Source organism: Salmo salar, chromosome 24, assembly GCF_965601325.2.
Source record: "Salmo salar chromosome 24, fSalSal1, whole genome shotgun sequence".
Taxonomy (NCBI): domain Eukaryota; kingdom Metazoa; phylum Chordata; class Actinopteri; order Salmoniformes; family Salmonidae; genus Salmo; species Salmo salar.
The window spans coordinates 28,588,941-28,613,823 of record NC_138314.1 but is presented as its reverse complement, the minus strand read 5'-3'; the positions used below and the strand labels follow the sequence as shown (position 1 = coordinate 28,613,823).

Genomic DNA, 24,883 nt, shown 5'->3' with positions numbered 1-24,883 from the left:
TTTATCAAGTGTATTACAGTATGCCTCTGTGTTTACTACTAGGAGGCAGCACATAGGTTGGAGCTGAGCAGAGAGGAGAGTTAATGCTTTTTCTCTGCAGGATGAAAATATACAAGCTGTTAGAGATCTGTGAACATGGTAACAGATTTTCCACTATTTGCAAGGGTCCTGTGCAGGTGTATGTGTAACAGTGTAGGTTCTGTCCCTCTCTTCGCCCCAACCTGGGCTCGAACCAGGGACCCTTGCACACATCAACAACTGACACCCCACGAAGCATCGTTACCCATCGCGCCACAAAAGCCGCGGCCCTTGCAATGCAAGGGGCAACCCTACTTCAAGTCTCAGAGCGAGTGACGTCACTGACTGAAACGCTATTAGCGCGCACCACTGTTAACTAACTAGCCATTTCACATCGGTTACACTCACCCCACTTTTGACCTCCTCCTTTTCCGCAGCAACCAATCATCCGGGTCACGGCACCAATGTAACGGTGTAGGTTCCGTCCCTCTCTTCGCCCCAACCTGGGCTCGAACCAGGGACCCTTGCACATATCAACAACTGACACCCACGAAGCATCGTTACCCATCGCGCCACAAAAGCCGCGGGAAACCCTACTTCAAGTCTCAGAGCGAGTGACGTCACTGATTGAAACGCTATTAGTGCGCACCATCGCTAACTAACTAGCCATTTCACATCGGTTACATATGGTCATTGTGCAGGCATCCAGGTGACTGATTGTCTGACTGACTGTCAAATGCTGTGGTGACACATTTATTGTATTGTAGAAATACTGCCCTAGATAAGCATACCAGCCCCAGCCCTTGACCAGCCATAGTCCCAGCCATAGCCCTAGGACCAGCCCCAGCACCAGCCCCATATTTGTATGGAGTGGGGCTGGCGTCAGGGGTCAACTACTTACACAATCAGGTAACTACTTCCAGGTGGAAAATTGTTTACATCCGACTACTTGCACTCACCTACAGTGACCTGAGCAATTCACAATGAAATAAGCCCCTAATCAAAAGGAAACCCCCTTGGGTCCACGTGCAGCATGTCCAGAACACACCCCGGCACTGAGCAATCCCCCTCAAAACAGGACATCTTTGAGTTCAAGTGTTTAAACTGTCAGATCGGCTCAACATGGAGATTACTTGCGCAGGAGGCCATTGTATGCTTGGTTTAATGCCGGCTGCAATATCCTGCTCCTCCTGTTGATCCTAACATCTCAGTGTGTAAAATCTAGCACTGTCAAGGAGAGCTGACCGAGGCTTGCCAGTCCTGCACTCTGAACAACCAGAAGAAGAGGAGTGTTTAAGAGTGGGACTGGATAGAGTCTGTAACCTGTTACCTGGACTACAATCAGTCATTTCATCTACCCCAGCAGTGTGTTTTCAATGAGTCCCCCTAGTCATTCACCGCTTTTGAGAAGGAGACGAAATGTGTGAAACCAGTCTCGACCATTTAGTTACCCAGCACAGGAATAGTTATAAGCAATTGGACATTTATCAGGGACTGAGGGGCAAAGATGTTAAGTGTAAGGATCCACACATCATCAAGTGACATAACCCACACACAAACAAAGTGCTAGAGCAAAAAATAAACTCATGTACTCCTGTGTGTAATGTGTTTTGATGCACACTGGGAGTCAATCCCTTAAGTACTCGTTCACTAATTTCCTTTGAACGCCTAACCCTTTACGGCACTGCCTTCCTCCCAGGGCTCAGAGTCACTACATTACAATGAGGGGCCTCTCTGTTTTCCTACGGTGAACTGTGCCAACTTTCTGACAGCTGATAAATGAGCACAATACTGTCTCTCCCATTGAGCCTACCGATCATTACATGCAGGACTAGGGTGGTAGGAAATGATCCCTCTAGTAGCACTTTATTCTGTTTGATGATGATATACTCTTATGCTACATGTTGACTAGACTTCCTGTTTATATAATACATGTTGAATTGTCACATGTGTTGTAGACATCATTAGGCCCTATAACATGTAAACATGCTCTATATAAACTCAAGTTGATCCCCATACAAATTCATAAAGAACCGAAAAGGGGAGAGAGCAGCTTATGAAGTCAGAGACCACCTACTACACTAGGGCCATCAAGGTAAATTTACACCCCCCCCCCCCCCCCCCAACAGGGGAGAACTCATTTCGAATCAGCTGCTTCTCCTCAGATGTAACAAATGAGACTCAGAGGGCCTCCTGACTCTGTCGTAAACCACATCTGAGATAATACTTGATGGTCCCCACCACCACCAGAATACATCAGTTGGAGCTAAAGAGTCAGTCCACTCCGCTTGCTCACCCACTGGACAGGAAGTCTACTAATCTGAAACCTGATCCAGGGGGAAGGAAGGGCTCAGGAACCAGCCTTCAGTGCTTTCACCAATCATATTCATCACCAGGCCGGGCCGCCCGGGTCCAGACTCATTAAGCCACACTGCCGCTCTTAACTAAACATCTTCTCGATAAAATAAATGCTTCCAGGTCACTCAGTCACCGTCAGGGCCCAGGTCGGAGACGTATCACGCATCTGATCTCAATTACTGCTGCCTGGGGAACCTATATATGAACCTCAACACTACCCGTGCCTGAGCAAATAATGCAGTGCAGCCATGGTAACCAATAGAGAGAGTATAGCCCCATACAGATACGGTATGCATCATGAAAAGGGGTAAATTATTATTTGATAATTGGTTCCTGGTGCTTTTTCATTCCTTTAAATATCCATCACGAGATGCATGTGGTTTTGTTGCTGCGAGCTCAATTTGGAGAGACATCAGATATAGTCAAGTTCAGACTGTAGTGTTCTGGGGTGTAGTAGACCATGGTGTGTACCATAGAAATAGAATGTAATAGAATATAAATATTCAAATTTTATGGAGTGTACTGTACAATCACAAACATTCCGGAGGGAACTGTTTTGGCACCAGATCTGGGTTCAAATAATTTTTCAAATATTGAGAGCTTGGGACTATAAGGTTCTATCTACAAAAAGATGATTCTGAGATAATTGGCTTTAAAATTCTGAACCCTAATTGGTTTGAATGGTGTCAACAATTTTTACATTGTATTCTTTTGAATTTAACAACATAATTTGGGATATTTAGAGTACTATATAAGTAGAGACAATTTAACAGGACAAGGCTATGGCAATAACAACATTTTGACAAAAAATGCAGATAGAACCTTATAGTCCCAAGCTCTCGATATCTCAATTACCTCACATACATTTCAAAGTAAGTAGTGCGTACTGCCCAGTACATCACTGGGGCCAAGCTTCCTGACATCCAGGACCTACATACAAGGCGGTGTCAGAGAAAGGCCCAAACAATTGTCAAAGACTCCAGTCACCCAAGTCATAGACTGTTCCCTCTGCTACCGCACAGCAAGCGGTACCAGAGTGCCAAGTCTAGGACCAAAAGGCTCCTTAACAGCTTCTACCCCCAAGTCATAAGACTGCTGAACAATTAATCAAGTGGCCACCCGGACTATTTATATTGACCCCCCCATTTGATTTGTACACTGCTGCTACTTGCTGTTTATTATCTATGCATAGTCACTTTACAAATTACCTTGACTAACCTGTACCCCCTCACATTGACTCGGTATATAGCCACGCCATTGTTATGTAATTTTCTTGTGTTACTTTTCGATTTGATTAGATTTTTTTTACTTTCGTTTATTTAGTAAGTATTTTCTTAATTAGATTTCTTGAACTGCATTGTTGGTTAAGGGCTTGTAAGTAAGCATTTCACAGTAAGGTCTACCTACACCTGTTACACCTGTTCAGCACATGACAAATAACATTTGTATTCAGATATATTTAATTTGAAAAGAAAAGTAGTTAAATATTTATACAAGTAATATAAAAACACTTGGAAAGTATTTAAAAATACTCAAATACACTGACTCAAATGCACTTCCGTGAATTTGGTAGACTTTTAGTTTTTTCAAATAACCATTCAAATACTCAAATAAAAGTACTTATTTTTGACTGCGTATTTGAAAATACAAAAATACACAGAAAAAAAAATATTTTAAATACCAGATACTCAAATACATATTTATTAGAACCCAGGTCTGATTGGCACAGCCTAATAGCAAATCAATGAGTTTAGCTTGCAATACTCCAGTTTACAGATTTAAAATTCCCATTTTGGGATTAGCCTTAAAAGGGAAAGCTGCAACTGTTTGCGTAATGTGTCTCTGCTCCCTGACGGAGAGCCAGCCACTGTCAGAGTGAATGTATTGCTGACACAGTCTTGGGTTCTTGGACATGAAGGATACAGGGCGAGCTGGGTCTTCTCTCTCTCCTCCAGTCTCTGGGCTGTTGAGTGATGCAACTACAGCTCCCCCCCCCATATATCCCCCTCTCAGAACACACAGAATGAATTTGGCAGTCTCAGAGGGTTGGGATTGGCTCATGCTTGGGCTCCATAGAAAGCCAAAAACTGATTGTGCTGAGGATGACTTTTGAAAGTGTTGAAAGACCATCACTACTTTTAGTGGATTATTGTATGCATCTCAATAGTCTAAAGTGGATTTCTCTTCACCTGCATTGATGTGAAAGAACTACAAGAACACCTCCATACAAGTCATTTTCATTCCTGTATATCTCAGTTGCATCATGCCGATACACAATAAATAACGTTTGCAATATTACTTGTGTATTATTAGCGCTGCACATTCATTTTGCCAGCACGTCCTCGCATATCATTGTTATATCTTATCGTTGCAGATTTATCATGACATGTATTTACTATTTCAAAGAAATACAAATGTTATATTTTCTAATTACGTTATCTTTATAGTAAATAATTGAAATCAGAATTGTTTGTTGTTGCCATTGAAGTCTCCTTCTGTCCACTCCAAACATGCAGTGGTTCATCTGGGCAGTCGCTAGTGGGGGCTATGGATCTCCACTGTCGTCTTGGCTTAATGTGCCCTGCTGGTATTACACTCGTGTCCCCCGCGACAGGTTCGTACACAAAACATCCTCCATTAAGGCTGCAAAGGCATCGGTTTCCTCCTTAACTAGTTTAATGGTGTGCCGCCAGAAACCAAATATGCGTACTGTGTAAATAAAACACAATTTTCCACCACCATTTTTGGATTTTCTGACAACTTCCGGATGTTGCACACCGCATTCAGCCAATCAGGTTACAGCAGTCTGTTCTATACCCCTGGCTGAAAGTAGGGGTTCCCGGGGTTCAAACCAGGTACTTACTGTAGGCTATGGTATAGTATAAGTGGAAGTTTTCCATTTGAAAAGTTGGGAATTTTATCCTATTAACCTACTGTTTAAGTATACCCTTAAATGTAGGTATTTTAATTATAATATACTTGTACTAATTTATGGTAGCCTACCTTATACTATGGAGAATGTTATTTATAATTTTGAATGTTGTGCTGTTTCATTGGATTACCCATCTTTGGTTTGTCTCTGTAGGAGGAGCTATGGCTACAAAAGGCCTGGTGCAAACAGGATTCTGTAATGTCAGAGTGTTTGTATACAGGCCTTTGCAATGCAGCCACTGTCAAATGTTTGGACATGCATCAAGTGTCTGCCGAAGGGAGAAGCCAAGGTGTGGGAGAGGGAACAATGGCGGAAATGAATGCGGAGTTGAATTTATTTACATTTTTTGGTAGTTAATATTCATATTTTCTTGCAAAAATATGAAGTAGGTGGTGGCAATACACCTTTTCTTGGTTGTAGTCTGTCAATAAATACCAAAGAGGAAGAAGAAGATGCAAATGTGTGGGATATGTATGGAAAAAACACTATGAAGGAGAATGTGTAGCAGGAGAGAATGATGAAGGAGCAAAGTGCTGTAACTGTGGTGGAGATCATGAATTGAAGTCCTTGGAATGCCCAATTAGAGTGAAAGAGATTGCCAAAATCTGGGCGCTTTAGAGAGTGTTCTATGTGGAGGCTGTCAAACAGGTAGAAAGATCTGTAAAGGTCCCATGGTAGTGAATACCGGTAGGCCTACACTGCAGCCTACACTGCTTTTCTTTTGTGAATTTATTCACCCCCATCCAGTTGGTGGCAACAATACAGCACTTAGTTGTGGTACGCCATAAAACCTTAGAGAAGACGAAAAATAATATACTGGTCATGGAGAATGATAGAGACCTTTAGTGGCCCAAAGGCCATTTTAGCATGGGCAGGGCCATTGAGGGCTTCCACCATGCTTCCACCATTTTAAAGTAGTCAGAGTAGTCAAATGGGTGGGGATTCCTAAGGGTTGTAGCCTCAATAGCGATGCCCTTGCTGTCACAGGCGCTATAATGGCACAGATATAAAGATGAGTCATTTATCTATCACTATGGTACTGGTTAACAATTACACTGGTTGAAGCTTTTACCATTTTTTACAGATGGCTCCAAAGACCCAGATCGTGGTCGCACAGGAGCAGGAGTTTACATTCCTGAATTTGATGTGGAGATATATCAAAGACTAACAGATGAACTTTAAGTATACTCTGTTGAACTGTTGGCGATAGTAGTTGCCCTCCAGTGGGTGGAGGATGTTCAACCTGTCAGAATTGTAGTATGCTCAGATTCCCTGTCTGTATTGAATAGTTTATCATCTGACAAATCTAATAGGAGTGACCTACTATTATGGAGAGACTGGGTGTAGTAGTGCGATTCTGCTGGGTCTGAGCCCACTCGGGGTGGGCAGGAATGAAAGTAGATCAGGTAGCCAAAAGGGCTTTCAAACTAGATTTATATTCTTGCTTCCCTGGGTAGTGGTGAGGCAAAATGTAAAAATAGAGCCATTATGATAGATGTGTGGCAGAAGGCTTGAGACAGCGAGCCCAAAAGCCAACATTTATATGCCCTCAAAAGAAAGGTCTGTGGACCAAGATTCAAAGGTCCGATTAGGAAGGAAGAGGTGCTGTTTGTTCGGTTGAACCTAGGACATTGTACATTAAACTTATCATTACATCTGGTTGGCAAGCATGTGAATGGTTTGTGCACAGATTGTGTCAGTGGAGGCTCAGAGGAGGAAGGGGAGGAACCTCCTCAGTGAATTTAATATAAAATAAAATAATGAAACATAAAAAATGTATCCTTTTTAGATACAACTATTCTAAATATATTCACGTCACCAAATAATTGATTAAACACACTGTTTTGCAATAAAGGACCACAGTAGCCTCAACAGCACTCAGTAAGGTAGCACCATGGTGTAGCCAGAGGACAGCTAGTTTCTATCCTCTTCTGGGTACATTGACTTCATTACAAAACATTGGAGGTTCATGGTTCTCACCCCTTTCCTTAGACATACACAGTAATTATGACAACTTCTAGAGGATGTCCTCCAACCTAACAGGGCTCTTGCAGCATGAACTGACATGTTCTGCACCAATTAAAATGATCAAATAATGAATCTAGCATTATGTCATTATGGGGTACTGTGTGTAAAAATAAGAGATAGGAAATATTTACAAAATAAAGTAAAGTAAAATAATTCAAGAGCAACAATGAAATAACAATAACGAGGCTATATACAGGGGGTACCGGTACCGAGTCAATGTGCAGGGGTACAGGTTAGTCGAGGAAATTGAGGTAATATGTACATGTAGGTAGGGGTAAAGTGACTATGCATACGTAATAAACAGTGAGAAGCAGTAGTGTAAAAAAGGGGGGGGGGGTTCAATGCAAATAGTCCGGGTAGCCATTTGATTAGCTGTTCAGCAGTCTTATGGCTTAGCGGGTAGAAGTTGTTAAGAAGCCTTTTGGACCTAGACTTGGCGCTCCAGTACCGCTTGCTGTGCGGTAGCAGAGAGAACAGTCTATGACTTGGGTGGCTGGAGTCTTTGACAATTTTTCAGGCCTTCCTCTGACACCGCCTGCTATAGAGGTCCTGTATGGCAGGAAGCTTGGCCCCAGTGATGTACTGGGCCACATGCACTACCCTCTGTAGCACCTTGCACTCGGAGGCAGAGCAGTTGCCATACCAGGCAGTGATGCAACCAGTGAGGATGCTCTCAATGGTGCAGCTGTAGAACATTTTGAGAATCTGAGGACCCATGCCAAATCTTTTCAGTCTCCTGAGGGGGAATAGGCATTGTCGTGCCCTCTTCACGACTGTCTTGGTGTGTTTGGACCATGTAAGTTTGTTGGTGATGTGGACACCAAGAAACTTGACACTCTCAACCTGCTCCCCCACAGACCCGTCGATGAGAATGGGACGTGCTCGGCCCTCCTTTTCATATAGTCCACGATCATCTCCTTTGTCTTGATCACGTTGAGGGAGAGGTTGTTGTCCTGACACCACACTGCCAGGTCTCTGACCTCCTCCCTATAGGCTGTCTCATCGTTGTCGGTGATCAGGCCTACCACCGTTGTGTCGTCAGCAAACTTAATGATGATGTTGGAGTCGTGCTTGGCCACGCAGTCATGGGTAAACAGGGAGTACAGGAGGGGACTAAGCACGCACAGGTCGGTATTCATTTAGGCAGCTTACCTTCGCTTTCTTGGGCACAGGGATTATGTTGGTCTGCTTGAAACATGTAGGTATTACAGACTCGGTTAGAGACAGGTTGAAATGTCAGTGAAGACACTTGCCAGTTTGTCAGCGCATGCTTGGAGTACACGTCCTCGTAATCCATCTGGCCCTGCAGCCTTGTGAATGTTGACCTGTTTACAGGTCTTATGCACATTGGCTACGGAGAGCGTGATCACACAGTAGTCCGGAACAGCTGGTGCTCTCATGCATGCTTCAGTTTACCTTGCCTCGAAGTGTGCATAGAAGTCATTTAGCTTGTTTGGTAGGCTCATGTCACTGGGCAGCTCGCGGCCGGGCTTCCTTTGGTATTACGTAATAGTTTGCAAGCCCTGCCACATTCGACAGTTGGAGCTGGTGTCATAGGATTCAATCTTAGTCCTGTATTTGCGCTTTGTTTTTTTGATGGTTAGTCGAAGGGCATAGCGGGATTTCTTATAAAAGTCCAGGTAAGAGTCCAGAGCTCTACCTTTTAGCTCAGTGAGGATGTTGCCTGTAATCCATGGCTTCTGGTTGGGGTATGAACGGACAGTCCCTTTGGGGACGACGTCATCGATGCACTTATTGATGAAGCCGGTGACTGATGTGGTATACTCCTCAATGCCATCGGATGAATCCTGGAACATATTCCAGTCTGTGCTAGCAAAACAGTCCTGTAGCTTAGCATCTCCGTCATTTGACCACTTCCTTATTGAGTGAGTCACTGGTACTTCCTGCTTTAGTTTTTGCTTGTAATCAGGAATCAGGAGGACAGAATTATGGTCAGATTTGCCAAATGGAGGGCAAGAGAGATCTTTGTACCCATCTCTGTGTGTGGTGTAAAGGTGGTCTAGAGTTTTTTTCCCTCTGGTTGTACATGTAACATGCTGGTTGAAATTAGGTAAAAAGGATTTAAGTTCCCTGCATTAAAGTCCCTGGCAATTAGGAGCGCTACCAGTGGATGAGCGTTTTCTTGTTTGCTTATGGCCTTATACAGCTCGTTGAGTACGGTCTTAGTGCCAGCATAAGTTGTGGGGGTAAATAGACAGCTACGAAAATATAGATGGAAACTCTCTTGGTTAATAGTGTGGTCTACAGCTTTTCATTAATTACTCTACCTCAGGCAAACAAAATCTTGAGACTTCCTTAGTATTCGATTTTGCGCACCAGCCATTATTGACAAACAGCCACAGCCCACCACCCCTTGTCTTACCGGTTGCAGCTGTTCTGCTTTGCCGATGCGTGGAAAACACCAGCCAACGGTATATTATCCATGTCATCATTCAGCCACGACTCGGTGAGACATAAGATATTACTGTTTTTAATGTCCTGTTGGTAGGATATACTAGGATAGTCTTGAACGGAGTTCATCCAGTTTATTCTCCAATGATTGCACTTTGGCCAATAGGACGGATGGTAGAGGCGGGTTACCCACTCGCCAACACATTTTCACAAGGCACATGGACCTGCGTCCTCTGTATCGGTGTCCCTTCTTCATGCGAATGACGGGGATTTGGGCCTGGTCCGGTGTCAGCAATAAATCCTTAGACTCGTTAAAGAAAAAATCTTTGTCCAGTTTGAGTTGAGTAACCGCTGTTCTGATATCCAGAAGCTATTTTCGGTCATAAGAGACGGTGGGAGAAAAATTATGTACAAAATAAAATACAAACAATGCAAAAAATAAATAAAATAGTACAATTGGTTAGGAGCCCATAAATCTGTAGCTATCTCCTCCGGTTTGGCACACCTATATTTGAGGAGTTTCTCCCATTCTTCTCTCCAGATTCTCTCAAGCTCTGTCAGGTTGGATGGAGAGCGTCGTTGGACAGCTATTTTCAGGTCTCTCCAGAAATGTTTGATCAGGTTCAAGTCCAAGCTCTGGCTGGGCCACTCAAGGACATTCAGATGTTTGTCCCTGGCTGTGTGTTTAGGGTCGTCGTCCTGTTGGAAGGTGAACCTTCGCCCCAGTCTGAGGTCCTGAGCTCTCTGGAGCAGGTTTTCATCAAGGATCTCTTTGTACTTCGCTCTGTTAATATTTCCGTCATACCTAACTAGTCTCCCAGTCCCTGCCACTGAAAAACATCCCCACAATATGATGCTGTTACCCTCATGCTTCACCGTAGGGATGGTGCCAGGTTTCCTCCAGACGTGATGCTTGGCATTCAGGCCAAAGAGTTCAATCTTGGTTTCATCAGACCAGAGAATCTTGTTTCTCATGGTCTAAGAGTCCTTTAGGTGCCTTTTGGCAAGGCTGTCATGTGCCTTTTACTGAGGAGTGGCTTCTGTCTGGCCACTCTACCATAAATGCCTGATTGGTGGAGTGCTGCAGAGATGGTCGTTCTTCTGGAAGTTTGTCTCATCTCCACAGAGGAACTCTGGAGCTCTGTCAGAGTGACCATTGGGTTCTTGGTCACCTCCCTGACCAAGGCCCTCCTCCCCAGACTGCTCAGTTTGGCCGGGCGGCCAGCTCTAGGAAGAGTCTTGGTGGTTCCAAACTTCTTCCGTTTAAGAATGATGGAGGCCACTGTGTTCTTGGGGACCTTCAATGCTGCAGAATTTTTTTTGGTACCCTTCCCCAGATCTCTGCCTCGACAAAATCCTGTCTCGGAGCTCTACGGACAATTCCTTTGAACTCATGGCTTGGTTTTTGCTCTGACATGCATTGTCAACTGTGGGACCTTATATAGACAGGTGTGTGCCTTTCCAAATGTTGTCCAATACATAGAATTTAACACAGGTGGACTCCAATCAAGTTGTAGAAAAATCTCAAGGATGATCAATGGAAACAGGAGCTCAATTTCGAGTCTCATAGCAAAGGGTCTGAAAACTTATGTAAATAAGGTATTTTTTATTTATTTATTATAAATTTGCAACAATTTCTAAAAACCTGTTTTCACTTTGACATTATTGGGTATTTCTGGGTATTTCTTTATACATTGTAGAATAAGGCTGTAATATAACAAAATTTGGACAAACGTAAGGGGTCCGAATACTTTCTGAATGCACTGTATGTTGACTATTACCTTAGCCAATGTAGTGACAACAAATAAGGCGGTGTCGAGCAGTTATTGTTATGACTTCCGCCGAAGTCGGTCCCTCTCCTTGTTCGAGCGGTGTTCGGCGGTCGACGTCCGGCCTTCTAGCCATCGCCGTCCACTTTTCATTTTCCATTTGTTTTGTCTTTGTCTTACACACCTGGTTTCAATTCCTCAATTACTTGTTCATTATTTAAACCTCTGCTCCCCCATGTTTGTTTGTTAGTAATTGTTTGTATGTAATACGGTTCGTTATATATCTGCTTGTCCTGCACCTGACTCCTCCACACCAGCTCATGTAACAGTATAGGTTCCGTCCCTCTCTTCGCCCCAACCCGGGCTCGAACCAGGGACCCTTGCACACATCAACAACTGACACCCCACGAAGCATCGTTACCCATCGCGCCACAAAAGCCGCGGCTCTTGCAACGCAAGGGGAACAACCACTTCAGGTCTCAGAGCGAGTGACGTCACTGATTGAAACGCTATTAGCGTGCACCACCGCTAACTAACTAGCCATTTCACATCGGTTACACTCACACAGACTTTATTACAGTTATGATATGAAGGTTTGGCTTGGAAAGTTTTTTTTGCCTGGTCACAGGCAGGTGATGTGTTGTGCACTAAAGTCCACAAGCAAAGGGAAAAGGTGAGAGGAGAAGAGCACATAGATGCGAGAAAGGAATTAACAAGTAAATTGATCATGCTGTTTGTGTGTGGCTGCTATGAAGTTAACTGTGTTTGTATGTGATCAGGGGTGTATTCTAGTGGAGGCTACTGTCACGGCTGTCGTAGTGATGAGACCAAGGCGCAGCGGGTTGTGTGCTCAACATATTATTTATTAAAGACATGAACACGAAAAAAAAACAAGAAAATACAGAAACACGACAGGAACAGTTTCGCAAGCTAACAAAACGCAGTGCAAAAACAACTACCCACAAACCCCCCATGAAAACAAACTCCTAATTATAGGACCTTCAATCAGAAGCAACGATAACCAGCTCCTTCCAATTGAAGGTCCAACCCCAATAAACTAAACATAGAACTACAATACACTAGACAGAACATAGAACTATACTAACATAGAACAATACAAAAAAAAAACAGAATACATAACCAAACACCCCTCTACATACACACACAACCCGAACCATATGAAACAAATACCCTCTGCCATGTCCTGACCAAACTACAATAACAAATACTCCCTCTACTGGTCAGGAAGTGACAGCTACTGAGGGGAGGATGGCTCATAATAATGCCTGGAATGGAGTCAATGGAGTGGTTTTAACCACATGGAAACCACATGTTTGATACCATTCTATTAACTGCATTCCAGTCATTATTATGAGCGATCTTCCCCTCAGCAGCCTCCACTGGTGTATTCATTCCTCTGATTCTGTTGAAAAACATTTCTAAAACGGAAGCAAATGGAATGAAACGGGGATAAACATACCTGAATTTCTCCAATAGAATCTCTTGTTTGCAACTGTTGGACTAATGATTACACCCTAGATCAGCTAGATGCAGGCGAGAGTGTGCAAGGTGGTATTGAATGGGATGGTGGATGGTGGATTTTTTTTTTTAATTAGTAGGGCAATTTTTTATTTTCTTAGAAGTACAGAATTAGGTAGGAGGGTAAATCCATTTGAATTCAATAACGTTTTGACAGCACTCCTTTTGATTTGAACGTAACCTTCCATACATACACTACCGTTCAAAAGTTTGGGGTCATTTAGAAATGTCCTTGTTTTTGAAAGAAAAGCACTTTTTTTGTCCATTAAAATAACATAAAATTCATCAGAAATACATTGTAGACATTGTTAATGTTGTAAATGACTATTGTAGCTGGAAACGGCTGATTTTTAATGGAATATCTAAATAGGTGTACAGAGGCCAATTATCAGCAACCATCACTCCTGTGTTCCAATGGCACGTTGTGTTAGCTAATCCAAGTTTATAATTTGAAAAGGCTAATTGATCATTAGAAAACCCTTTTGCAGTTATGGTAGCACAGCTGAAAACTGTTGTACTGATTAAAGAAGCAATAAAACTGGCCTTCTTTAGACTGGTTGAGTATCTGGAGCATCAGCATTTGTACGAGATCTTCAGTTTCTTGGAAATTTCTCACATGGAATAGCCTTAATTTCTCAGAACAAGAATAGACTGACGAGTTTCAGAAGAAAGTTATTTGTTTCTGGCCATTTTGAGCCTGTAATCGAACCCACAAATGCTGATGCTCCAGATACTCAACTAGTCTAAAGGCCAGTTGTATTGCTTTTAATCAGCACAACAGTTTTCAGCTGTGCTAACATAATTGCAAAAGGGTTTTCTAATGATCAATTAGCCTTTTAAAATTATAAACTTAGATCAGCTAACACAACGTGCCATTGGAACACATGAGTGATTGTTGCTGATAATAGGCCTATGTAGATATTCCATTACAAAATCGGCCTTTTCCAGCTACAATAGTCATTTACAACCTTAACACAGTCTACACCGTATTTCTGATCAATTTGATGTTATTTTAATGGTCAAAGAATGTGCTTTTCTTTCAAAAACAAGGACATTTTTAAGTGACCCCAAACTTTTGAACGGTAATGTATTTGCCCATCGCCAAAACATTCATGAGGTAAAGATGCTCAAAGTTGACCTATTTTGCATGCCCCACCATACCATCAGACATCCAAGTCTGTCTTCATCACTAGGAAAGATAAATGGTTGAGATAGATATGAGAGAAACTCCCCAAATACAGGTGTGCCAAGCTTGTAGTGGCATACCGAAAAAGACTCGATGCTGTTATCGCTGCCAAATGTGCTTCAACAAAGTACTAAGTTTAGGGTCTGAATACTGTGATATTTCCGTTTTATTATTTTTTATAAATTTGCAAAAATGTCTAAAAAACTGTTTTTGCTTTGTCATTATGGGGTATTGTGTGTAGATTGATGTCAATTGTGTAAAAACGTGTCAAATCAGATTTTTTTTCATATTCGCATATGTTGTAGCTTAGACCCTATTTTACATTACCTGAGATTTTAGTGTTGTGCCTGCCATCGTTTGAGACAACATGCATTTGAATACAGGGTGGGTGTCATGTTTTGGCTGATATTCTAAATGTACTAAAATTATAATAAAATATACATTTTCAACTTTCAAATGGTACCACAAAGATTGTTGGAGGTCCACACATCAGAGAATGTTGACTTGAAAGGGAATATCTGTTGTTTTAAATTATACTTTCAAACCTCCATAGGAAACCTATTGAAATTATAGAAATACAGAGAATAGAACAGACATGACCATTTAAGTTGACGTTCGACGGTGGGTGGACCGGCATCCACCTTTGTGGCAGTATTTATAAGATTCAATTTTGATGGTGTACCAGTTAAATTGCAGTAGTTAAAAAGTGATAGAAATAGAATCCATAGAATGGACCTATGAAAGAAATGACACCCAGCTTGTATTCAAAAGCATGTTGTGTCTCAACTGATGGTGGGTACAAGACAAAAACCTCAGATGATGTAAAGTCGGGCCTAAGCTACAACATATGCAAATCTGGAAGAAAAAAAAATTGGTGTTTACGCATTTTTTGATAATTGACGTTAAATAATTTCCTTGTAAACATTTTTTTAAAGAAATTATACAATAGTTTGACAACCCTGTTTGTAAGGTTTTAAATTATATCAAACTCAACCATTAACCTTTTCCAGTGTTGAAGACATGGATGTTTCATGATATAGTTGAGTATGCAAAATGAGTCAACTTTGAGTGCCTCTATTTCTTGAATGTTTTGGCAGTCAGGCTCAAAATGTCACTTTCTGACCACTTCTTCCATAGGAAAACATCTATGGAAAGTTTTGTTTAAAGCAAAAGGAATGCTGTCAAACAGTCATTGAATTCATGTGGATTTACTCAGGAGGGTTTAGTGTTTCTTAATATTTGTTTCTTTATACATTTAGTCTGTAAGCTGTGATTGACTACACACTCTAGTACAGTAGGTAGTGACATGCACCTCTAACGTTTGTTTACGGACCACCGTAATGCCATAGAAGAAGAAAAATTAGGTTAATTTTCTTTTTTGCCAGAATTGCAAACGGTATGGCCATGTGTCAAGTGTGTGCCGAAAGAATGTTGCTGAAGAATCTGAGGATGTACGGTGTTGCAATTGTGCTGGAAATCACGTTCCCAATTCCCCAGAGTTTGAAGTGGCAAGGGTCAGGGCTGTACAGCAGGTCTCCTACACAGAGGCATGTGAAATAGATGAAGGAGTGAGTGGGGCTGAAGATATGGAGGGGGATGCCCCGCAGCTTGTGGAAATTCAGAGTGTTGTTTAACAGTTGAGGGAAAGTGATATGCTGATCTTGAATAAGGTGGATTTTGTGACGTTTATTGCGCATGTGATTAACTATACTGCCCAAACAAACAAGAAGTCCAAGGAACTTGTCATAAGCATCGTTGTAGGGAGCGGACCAAACTGCAGCAGGTATAGTGAACATCTTCTTTTTATTAGAAGGAAAAACCAAAAATACACTTACACAAAACAAACGACGAAAAACAGTCCTGTAAGGTGCTCAGACTATACACGGAAACAACCACCCACAAACACAAGAGAAAATTAACCCACTTAAATATGGCCTCCAATTAGAGGAAACGACAACCAGCTGCCTCTAATTGGAGGTCGTTCCAAAACCCCAACATAGAAATAGAAAACCCAGATAAACACATAGAAATAGAAAATATAGAACATACACCAAAAACCCCGAAACACACAAAACAAACACCCTCTGCCACGCTCTGACCACACTACAATAACAAACAACCCCTTTTACTGGTCAGGACGTGACAGACGTGGCCATACCTGTATCTGCGGCTGAAAGGTTTTTGGGTCTCCAGGACTTCACAGCCAAAACATTTCAAGGAATTCCGTCCGAAGATGCTCTTCCTTCTCAGGCCCCAGAGCATGTAGTGATCGGAGTTGACATTTGAATCTGAATAAAGAAGAACTATTTGGTTTTTCTTTCTTTGTCTTTGGGAACAATTAGTGTGTTGCCCCCCCGTCATTCCTTGAATATACCCCGTACAGTGGGTGGCGGCATGCACCTCTAACATATGGTTGTGGACCGCAATAATAACATAGAAGAAGAAAGATATTTCTTTCTGGTAGGGGAAAAAAAGATGGCGGACACTGATGTGGATCTTGAATGTAATGGCAGTGGAATCAAGGAAAATGTGACTATTGTCCAAAAGAATGGAAAATAAAGCAAAGTAGTGTACAGTGCTGAGAATGTCCCTTCTTATCTTGTAGGAGTACAGTTTGTTGATGAGGAGCAGCTGATTGGATTACCAATCTTGAAGAATCCATTTGAGAGATCCAAACTGGTGGAGAGAGTGCTGGGTAAAGTAAGGCTGTGAGGATCACGAGAAGTGGGCTTGTTTTGATTTCTTGTACTTCTGAGGATCAGAAGGAATGTGTGTTGCTTCTCACCCGATTTTGAGAAGTTTGACGTGTTATGTGTGCCTCTTCGGAATAGGGCGCCCCTAGAGGGTAATATCTGGCATCTAACGGCAAGTCGATGTTGCTGAGATTAAGAATATTCCAGGACTGATTGATGCATGTCGGATGAATTGTGTGGTAAATGAAGAGAAAGTGAAGAGTCTATCTGTTCTTTCGTTTTTTTTTACATGGAGTCTTTCCCTACTCAGGTGCAGTTGGGGTATATAAACTATCGAGTCAGAACATTTATCCCAAGACCAATGCAGTGTGATCACTGTAAAGCTTTTTGACTTGTTTCAAGTGTCTGCAGAAGGTTAGAAGCCGAGATGTCTTCCTGAAGAGTCCATGGTGGTGGATAGGGCTGTGGCAGTCATGAAATTTCGTCAGCTGGTGATTGTCAAATAACTGCCGGTCTCAGGGTAATGACCGTTCATTAACGTAAACACATTCAGCATCTCCTGGCTTCCACACATAGCCTACAAGCCACTGATGCAGACCTTTGGAACATCTACATTTTAAAAAGTCTAATAAATCCATGTAATATAGCCTACACCTTCACAATAAATCCATTATTTACTTTAGACAGGTCTAAAGAAACATGATATGAAGAAGATGTAGTCTATTTCAGAAGAACAGAATAGCATACTCTGAGTTGTCCTTATGTTAGGTCCTCATCTGGCTATGGCTATGGGCTACACTAGTTCATTTAGCGGACAAGATTTGTTTAGAATTCCCATAGCGTTATTATTATTTCATAGTATGAATAATACAATTGAACAAAGCTGAATAAAATGCAAAGGATATTTTCTCCAAACGATTTGAGGGAGTGCGCACATGCTGCTATTCTGTGTTGAGCAGTTAACAAATAAACAGGAACTCCTATATGCTTCATTTAGAGTTATTAATGTAACTTTAGTTGTTCTACAAATGTTGAGCTGTATGTTTTGATTTTTAATACATTGTAAGGTGCATGATGTGACTCTAATGATGATTTGAAAAAAGTTGCATGAAAGGCATGAACTCTGCTTTGTTTTTTGCATAGGCTGTACAAACTTCATCAGTCTCTCATTCACAGTTTGACAAGCACTTGATAATGTCTTGAATTTCCCGACGGCATCCACTTTGTGTGGCTGTAATGCCCCCTAAAAAAATCCATGCCTTTTACGGCCAGTGGCCAGATATAATAATTGTAATTCCCTTCTCACTGAGTGCTGCGTGCTCTGAAGCACATCTCACTCACATGGCTCTCCATCACGTGATCGGGTCTTTCTCACAGGCTACAAGTTAAGACAGACAGATCAGGAACGCAACTGCGCGTGTCCTTATCCAATTCCGAGGTGCATATTGAAGAATTTGGAAGAACTGTCCACATTTACTTTTCATCAGCCAACAAGATGAGTAGGCCTAACTAACAGCAAAAGTACTAGCCTATGTCAATCTACTATCCCCCATATTACAGAAGTTGACCTATTCTGTGCAAGAAATAAATATTCCAAACATAGTCAGGAACAGTTGTGGGATGCCATAGATCCCAAATTAATACAACCACTAGCATAAAAAAAACGTTTTTACGCAATGAAGCTGACAGAACAGATCAGACTTTAGCTTAAAGTGTTGATAAACTCTTCTTCACATTATAAGCGCAGCAATGTGCACAGGGCAGTAGGCTATAAGTGCGAATGTTCCATTAGCAGGAAACACCTTTATCAAAAGTGACCGCAAATGTGATTATGCATGTAATGCTTTTATTATAAAGGTGCATTTTTATGGAGAAATGTATCTTCCCCAAACATGAAACTCACGCGCTGCTTATGTACAGTGGGGGAAGAAAGTATTTGATCCCCTGCTGATTTTGTATGTTTGCCCACTGATAAAGAAAGGATCAGTCTATAATTTTAATGGTAGGTTTATTTGAACAGTGAGAGACAGAATAACAACAAAAATATCCAGAAAAAACGCATGTCAAAAATGTTAGAAATTGATTTGCATTTTAATGAGGGAAATAAGTATTTGACCCCCTCTCAATCAGAAAGATTTCTGGCTCCCAGGTGTCTTTTATACAGGTAACGAGCTGAGATTAGGAGCACACTCTTAAAGGGAGTGATCCTAACCGCAGCCTGTTACCTGTATAAAAGACACATGTCCACAGAAGCAATCAATCAATCAGATTCGAAACTCTCCACCATGGCCAAGACCAAAGAGCTCTCCAAGGATGTCAGGGACAAGATTGTAGACCTACACAAGGCTGGAATGGGCTACAAGACTATCGCCAAGCAACTTGGTGAGAAGGTGACAACATTTGGTGCGATTATTCGCAAATGGAAGAAACACAAAAGAACTGTCAATCTCCCACGGCCCGGGGCTCCATGCAAGATCTCACCTTGTGGGGTTGCAATGATCATGAGAACGGTGAGGAATCAGCCCAGAACTACACGGGAGGATCTTGTCAATGATCTCAAGGCAACTGGGACCATTGTCACTAAGAAAACAATTGGTAACACACTACGCCGTGAAGGACTGAAATCCTGCAGCGCCCGCAAGGTCCCCCTGCTCAAGAATACATATACATGCCCATCTGAAGTTTGCCAATGAACATCTGAATGATTCAGAGGACAACTGGTGAAAGTGTTGTGGTCAGATGAGACCAAAATGGAGCTCTTTGGCATCAACTCAACTCGCCGTGTTTGGAGGAGGAGGAATGCTGCCTATGACCCCAAGAACACCATCTCCACCGTCAAACATGGAGGTGGAAACATTATGCTTTGGGGGTGTTTTTCTGCTAAGGGGACAGGACAACTTCACCGCATCATTTGACGGGGCCATGTGCTGTCAAATCTTGGGTGAGAACCTCCTTCCCTCAGCCAGGGCATTGAAAATGGGTCGTGGATGGGTATTCCAGCATGACAATGACCCAAAACACACGGCCAAGGCTACAAAGGAGTAGCTCAAGAAGAAGCACATTAAGGTCCTGGAGTGGCCTAGCCAGTCTCCAGACCTTAATCCCATAGAAAATCTGTGGAGGGAGCTGAAGGTTCCCAAACGTCAAACGTCAGCCTCGAAACCTTAATGACTTGGAGAAGATGTGCAAAGAGGAGTGGGACAAAATCCCTCCTGAGATGTGTGCAAACCTGGTGGCCAACTACAAGAAACGTCTGACCTCTGTGATTGCCAACAAGGGTTTTGCCACCAAGTACTAAGTCATGTTTTGCAGAGGGGTCAAATACTGATTTCCCTCATTAAAATGGAAATCATTTTATAACATTTTTGACATGCGTTTTTCTGGATTTTTTGGTTGTTATTCTGTCTCTCACTGTTCATATAAACCTACCATTAAAATTATAGACTGATCATTTCTTTGTAAGTGGGCAAACGTACAAAATCAGCAGGGGATCAAATACTTTTTCCCCTGCTGTATGCCAGTTAGGCGCTACAGCCCTTGTAAAGCGGATTCATGTGTTTCATTTTAAGAAGTTATTTGGCCACTTTAGTTGTGATACAAACTGTATCAAAGCATATAGGCCTATGGGCTAGGCTACATGAGGTGTGAGACTATGATTAGAAAAAGTTGCAAAAAAAGGCATTGTTTCTTGCCATACACTGGGCATCATTCACAAGTGATAATACATCATTCAAAAGTGATAGGCTAGTATTGTCAACCAGCAGACTATTCTTGATTTAATCTTGTCTTTACATATACTAAATAATATATGTGGGAAATTTGTTTTGATTTAGAATGGACCCTTATCAGGCACCTGTCTCAAAACAGTGGCAGCGGGAAAAAATACATGTTGTCTATGCACTCAAATAGCGAATGGAGTACACTTTTCCCGTGGTTGATTTTCATGTCAGCCAGGTAGGCTATACTCCTGTTGTGAAGAGAAGCAATGTGCTTAATATTAGTAAAGTTGAGAAATAAATATAGTATGCCTAGCCTATAGAAAGATGATCACTCTGTTTTTCTCATGCAATTGCATAGCCTTTAGAAATGTTGCGCAACAATAGCTCATGGGCTCTCATGGAGTGTTTGATTAGATTTTCGATTACATTTGCATTGATGTCAGAGTGTTTAGAGGGACAATATAGCCCTTGATCATGACTCTCAGTTCCATTACATTATACATACGAGTCATTGGATGAAGGTGTCTTCTGTAGGGGGGAGTTTTGTTAAGAGCCGCAAAGCTTCTGAACAGCAACACACCGCTTTGCGGTTTGGAAGCATAAAGACTGTAGCTTTAATATCAGCGAGAAATCATTAAAAAAATGTTAAATTGATATACACCTTTATAGGGTTAGTGTTCCCACACGGCCATATTTCCATGTTACAGCGCTTGTTTATGGAAAACAGATTGAAGACAGAGTGGACTACCTGTGCTAATTAGCTATCTGCATCTCCGAACACCTGTTTGTAAACGGAAGAAAGGGAAAGGGGGATACCTAGTCATTTGTACAACTGAATGCATTCAACTGAAATGTGTCTTCTGTATTTAACCCAACCCCTCTGAATCAGAGAGGTGCGGAGGGCTGCCATAATCGACATCCACGTCTTCGGCGCCCGGGGACAGTGGGTTAACTGCTTTGCTCAGGGGCAGAACGACAGATTTTTACCTTGTCAGCACAGACGCCACAAATGTGTTTTCACTGTCTGACAAATACTATTGGCTGCAACTGAGTTAAAACCGGTTATGTTTCTAGAACCATACCACAATTGAGAATCGAATCAAGTTTAATTGGAGTATTTGGCTGTTTTGGCTCCAAGAGCCAATTCACACTTTAAACAGAACAAGTAAGGTCCTTGGACTAAGGAGTAACATTAGGCTCCTTTAGTCCAATATTGGGCTAGAGCCATATGCAAAGATTTGAAGGGAGGAAGAAGTGGGAGTTTTGTTTTGCTTTTATTTGGGTGGATGAAGTTAGTTTTCCCCATCACATATGGCTTTTCTTTAAAGAAAAATATTTTAACCATGTCCAGTTTGTAGTGGCTTTACACTTTTTTGGGGGTGTAGTCTGCCATAAAACCCACAGAAGAAGAAAAATAAAAGGTTTCTTTCCGTAAAGTTCCCCACTGCAGATGAAGGGATACTCAGAAGCGTGTTGCATGTGTAACAGTGTAGGTTCCGTCCCTCTCTTCGCCTCAACCCGGGCTCGAACCAGGGACTCTTGCACACATCAACAACTGACACCCCACGAAGCATCGTTACCCATCGCGCCACAAAAGCCGCGGGCGGCCCTTGCAACGCAAGGGGAAACCCTACTTCAAGTCTCAGAGCGAGTGACGTCACTGATTGAAACGCTATTAGCGCGCACCACCACTAACTAACTAGCCATTTCACATCGGTTACACATGTAGGCCTGCGCCAAATGGACGTAGCCTAAAAGCAAGCTAGCTTTTTTAAGTTTGTTTATTATTCTTATTTTTTTCCTCCTGCATTGTAAATTCCCACTGGGACCTGGAACTCCACATCCTAAATGATGACTCTGTACGTTTTTGTCTATCCTCCCCCGATTCAGAATATGTCATTTTCATAGTATTTGGAACGCTTTGTGTGAAGATTGAAATCTGAAATGTTAAAAAAAAAAAAAAATTCTCCATCCATCCCTGATTCAGAATATACTATGTTCATAGTAATGACATGTTTGGTTCAATAGCTATTGACGAGAGAACTGAATATCCATTATAAAACCATTTTACCTCTATACTGGTTACACTTACGATGATGATGATTTTCAGGGTGTGTAATTTGCAAAATTCAAGGATATTGCAATTGCAAGAAAAGCAAGTATTCATACTAGTTTAAAGTATCTTCACTAGGATTGTAATGCTCCCATAACAACCAATAGATGGAGCCAGTAAACTACATTGCACACTAGCCGGTCAGGGTGTTGAGTAGGCTGCATACTGAAGTGAACCAGGAGATGGGGAGCTACACCACTCGTTTCGCTTCTACTTTCTCGCAGTCATAATGTCCTGTATGTAATTCTGTGTGGACTTGTCAGTTTTTAGATGGTATCTAAATAGTTTCCTGTCTGAAAATACTTCGTATCGGGTATGGGTGTTTATTTATGAGAGTACTCTAATAACTACTTGTTTTTGTTGCACTCCCTTACTGAGAAGAGCGCGCGCGTTGAAGGTGCGTTTTATGCATTACATCTTACAATGAGAGGTGAGTTCCTTACAATTAATTCCCCCCCGAACATATTTAATCAAAGTCGCCAACCCTGGTTATTATCGGTGGTTTCTCAATTAATTAACTTTGATAATTGTGTTTCTAGAGTGCTTCGTGTGCGTATGGGCGTTTATCCTGCTGCTAAGGTTACCAACATGTCCAGGGGAAGAGATCAAAGACGTCTCTGCGAATGTTGGTAAGCTATAATATCTTGTATTATTATAACCTATAGTATTATTCAGGGGTGCCAAGTTTTCCAGGGGCGTCAAGCTTTTTCCGGGGATCCAGCCCAGGGAAAAAAATCTATTTTAAAGCTAATTTCCTGCAAATCTACATGTTTTCACATGGTTTAGCCTTAGGCCCTTTTTAAAGCACTGGTCAGATGTATTAAGGTTTATTTTAAATATACACACTCAAAACTCGACGACTTGGTTTAAGTTACTTTCAGATTATTTGGCCATTGAATTTAGAGTATGCTAACTGTATATGATATTAATAGTTGGTGGCAGTGGCTAACCATAGTACGAATTGCAGTCTCTCCTTGACTTTAAGAAACCAACATGTAAATATGTAATTCATTTGGATGAACTATCCCTTGAAAATAGGACCTTAGAAAATCCTGCCTTGAGGTACAGGTAACTGCCAAAATAATCGGAAACCCCAATATAGTGTCTTAATAAGGCGTTGGGCCACCATGAGCCACCATAACAGCTTCAATGCGCCTTGGCATAGATTCTACAAGTGTCTGGAACTCTATTGGAGGAATTCAACACCATTCTTCCATGAGAAATTCCATCATTTGGTGTTTTGTTGATGGTGGTGGAAACTGGTGTCTTAGGTGGCTCCAGAATCTCCCATAAGTTTTCATTTGGGTTGAGATCTGGTGACTGAGATAGGTGCACACACACCCCAAAAATTTTATTTATCACATTTGCCGAATACAACAGGTGTAAACTTGACGGTGAAATGTTTGCTTAATACGAGCCCTTCCCAACGATGCAGAGTTAAAAAGTAAGAATAAAAATGCTAACACTTGGAATAAAATACAAGAATGAAGCTATATACAGGCAGTACCAGTACCAGATCAATGTGCAGGATTACAAAGCATTTGTAGTGCCTTCCAAAAGTATTCATACCCCTTGACTTAATCCACATTTTGTTGTAACAGCCTGAATTCAAAATGGATTAAGTATATTATTTTTCTCACCCATCTACACAAAATACCCTATAATGACAGTGTCAAATTCATTGAAAATGAAATACAGCAGCAGTCTAAGGCACTGCATCTCAGTGCAAGAGGCATCACTACAGTCCCTGGTTCGAATCCAGGCTGTATGGGAGTCCCATAGGGTGGCGCACAATTGGCCCAGCGTCGTCCGCGTTTGGCCGGGGTAGGCCGTCATTGTAAATAAGAATTTGTTCTTAATCGACTTGCCTAGTTAAATAAAGTTAAAACATTTACGTAGGTATTCACACGCCTGAGTAAATACTTTGAAGAAGCACCTTTGGCGGCGATTACAGCTTTGAGTCGTCTTGGGTATCTCTATCAGTTTTGCACATCTGGATTTGGTGAAGTTAGAGCGAACAGCAATCTTCAAGTCTTTCCACAGATTTTCAGTGGGATTCAAGTATCCTCATCAAGGGTTTGCCTTCATTTGGCTCCGGTCATTGTTCCCTTTATCC

At 41.8% G+C, this 24,883-nt stretch overlaps 1 protein-coding gene across 2 annotated transcripts in view; it reads left to right on the top strand.

Annotated features, from left to right (window-relative positions):
- The first annotated feature begins 22,931 nt into the window (after positions 1–22,931).
- ptgs1 (prostaglandin-endoperoxide synthase 1) overlaps positions 22,932–24,883 on the top strand; it is a 47,999-nt gene continuing 46,047 nt past the window's right edge. For both annotated transcript variants that reach the window (XM_045706673.2, XM_014171594.3), the window contains exons 1-2: positions 22,932–23,197; positions 23,307–23,396. In XM_045706673.2, the coding sequence (XP_045562629.1) occupies positions 23,191–23,197; positions 23,307–23,396 (97 nt within the window). In that variant the 5' untranslated portion in view covers positions 22,932–23,190. The remainder of the gene's footprint in view (positions 23,198–23,306; positions 23,397–24,883) is intronic.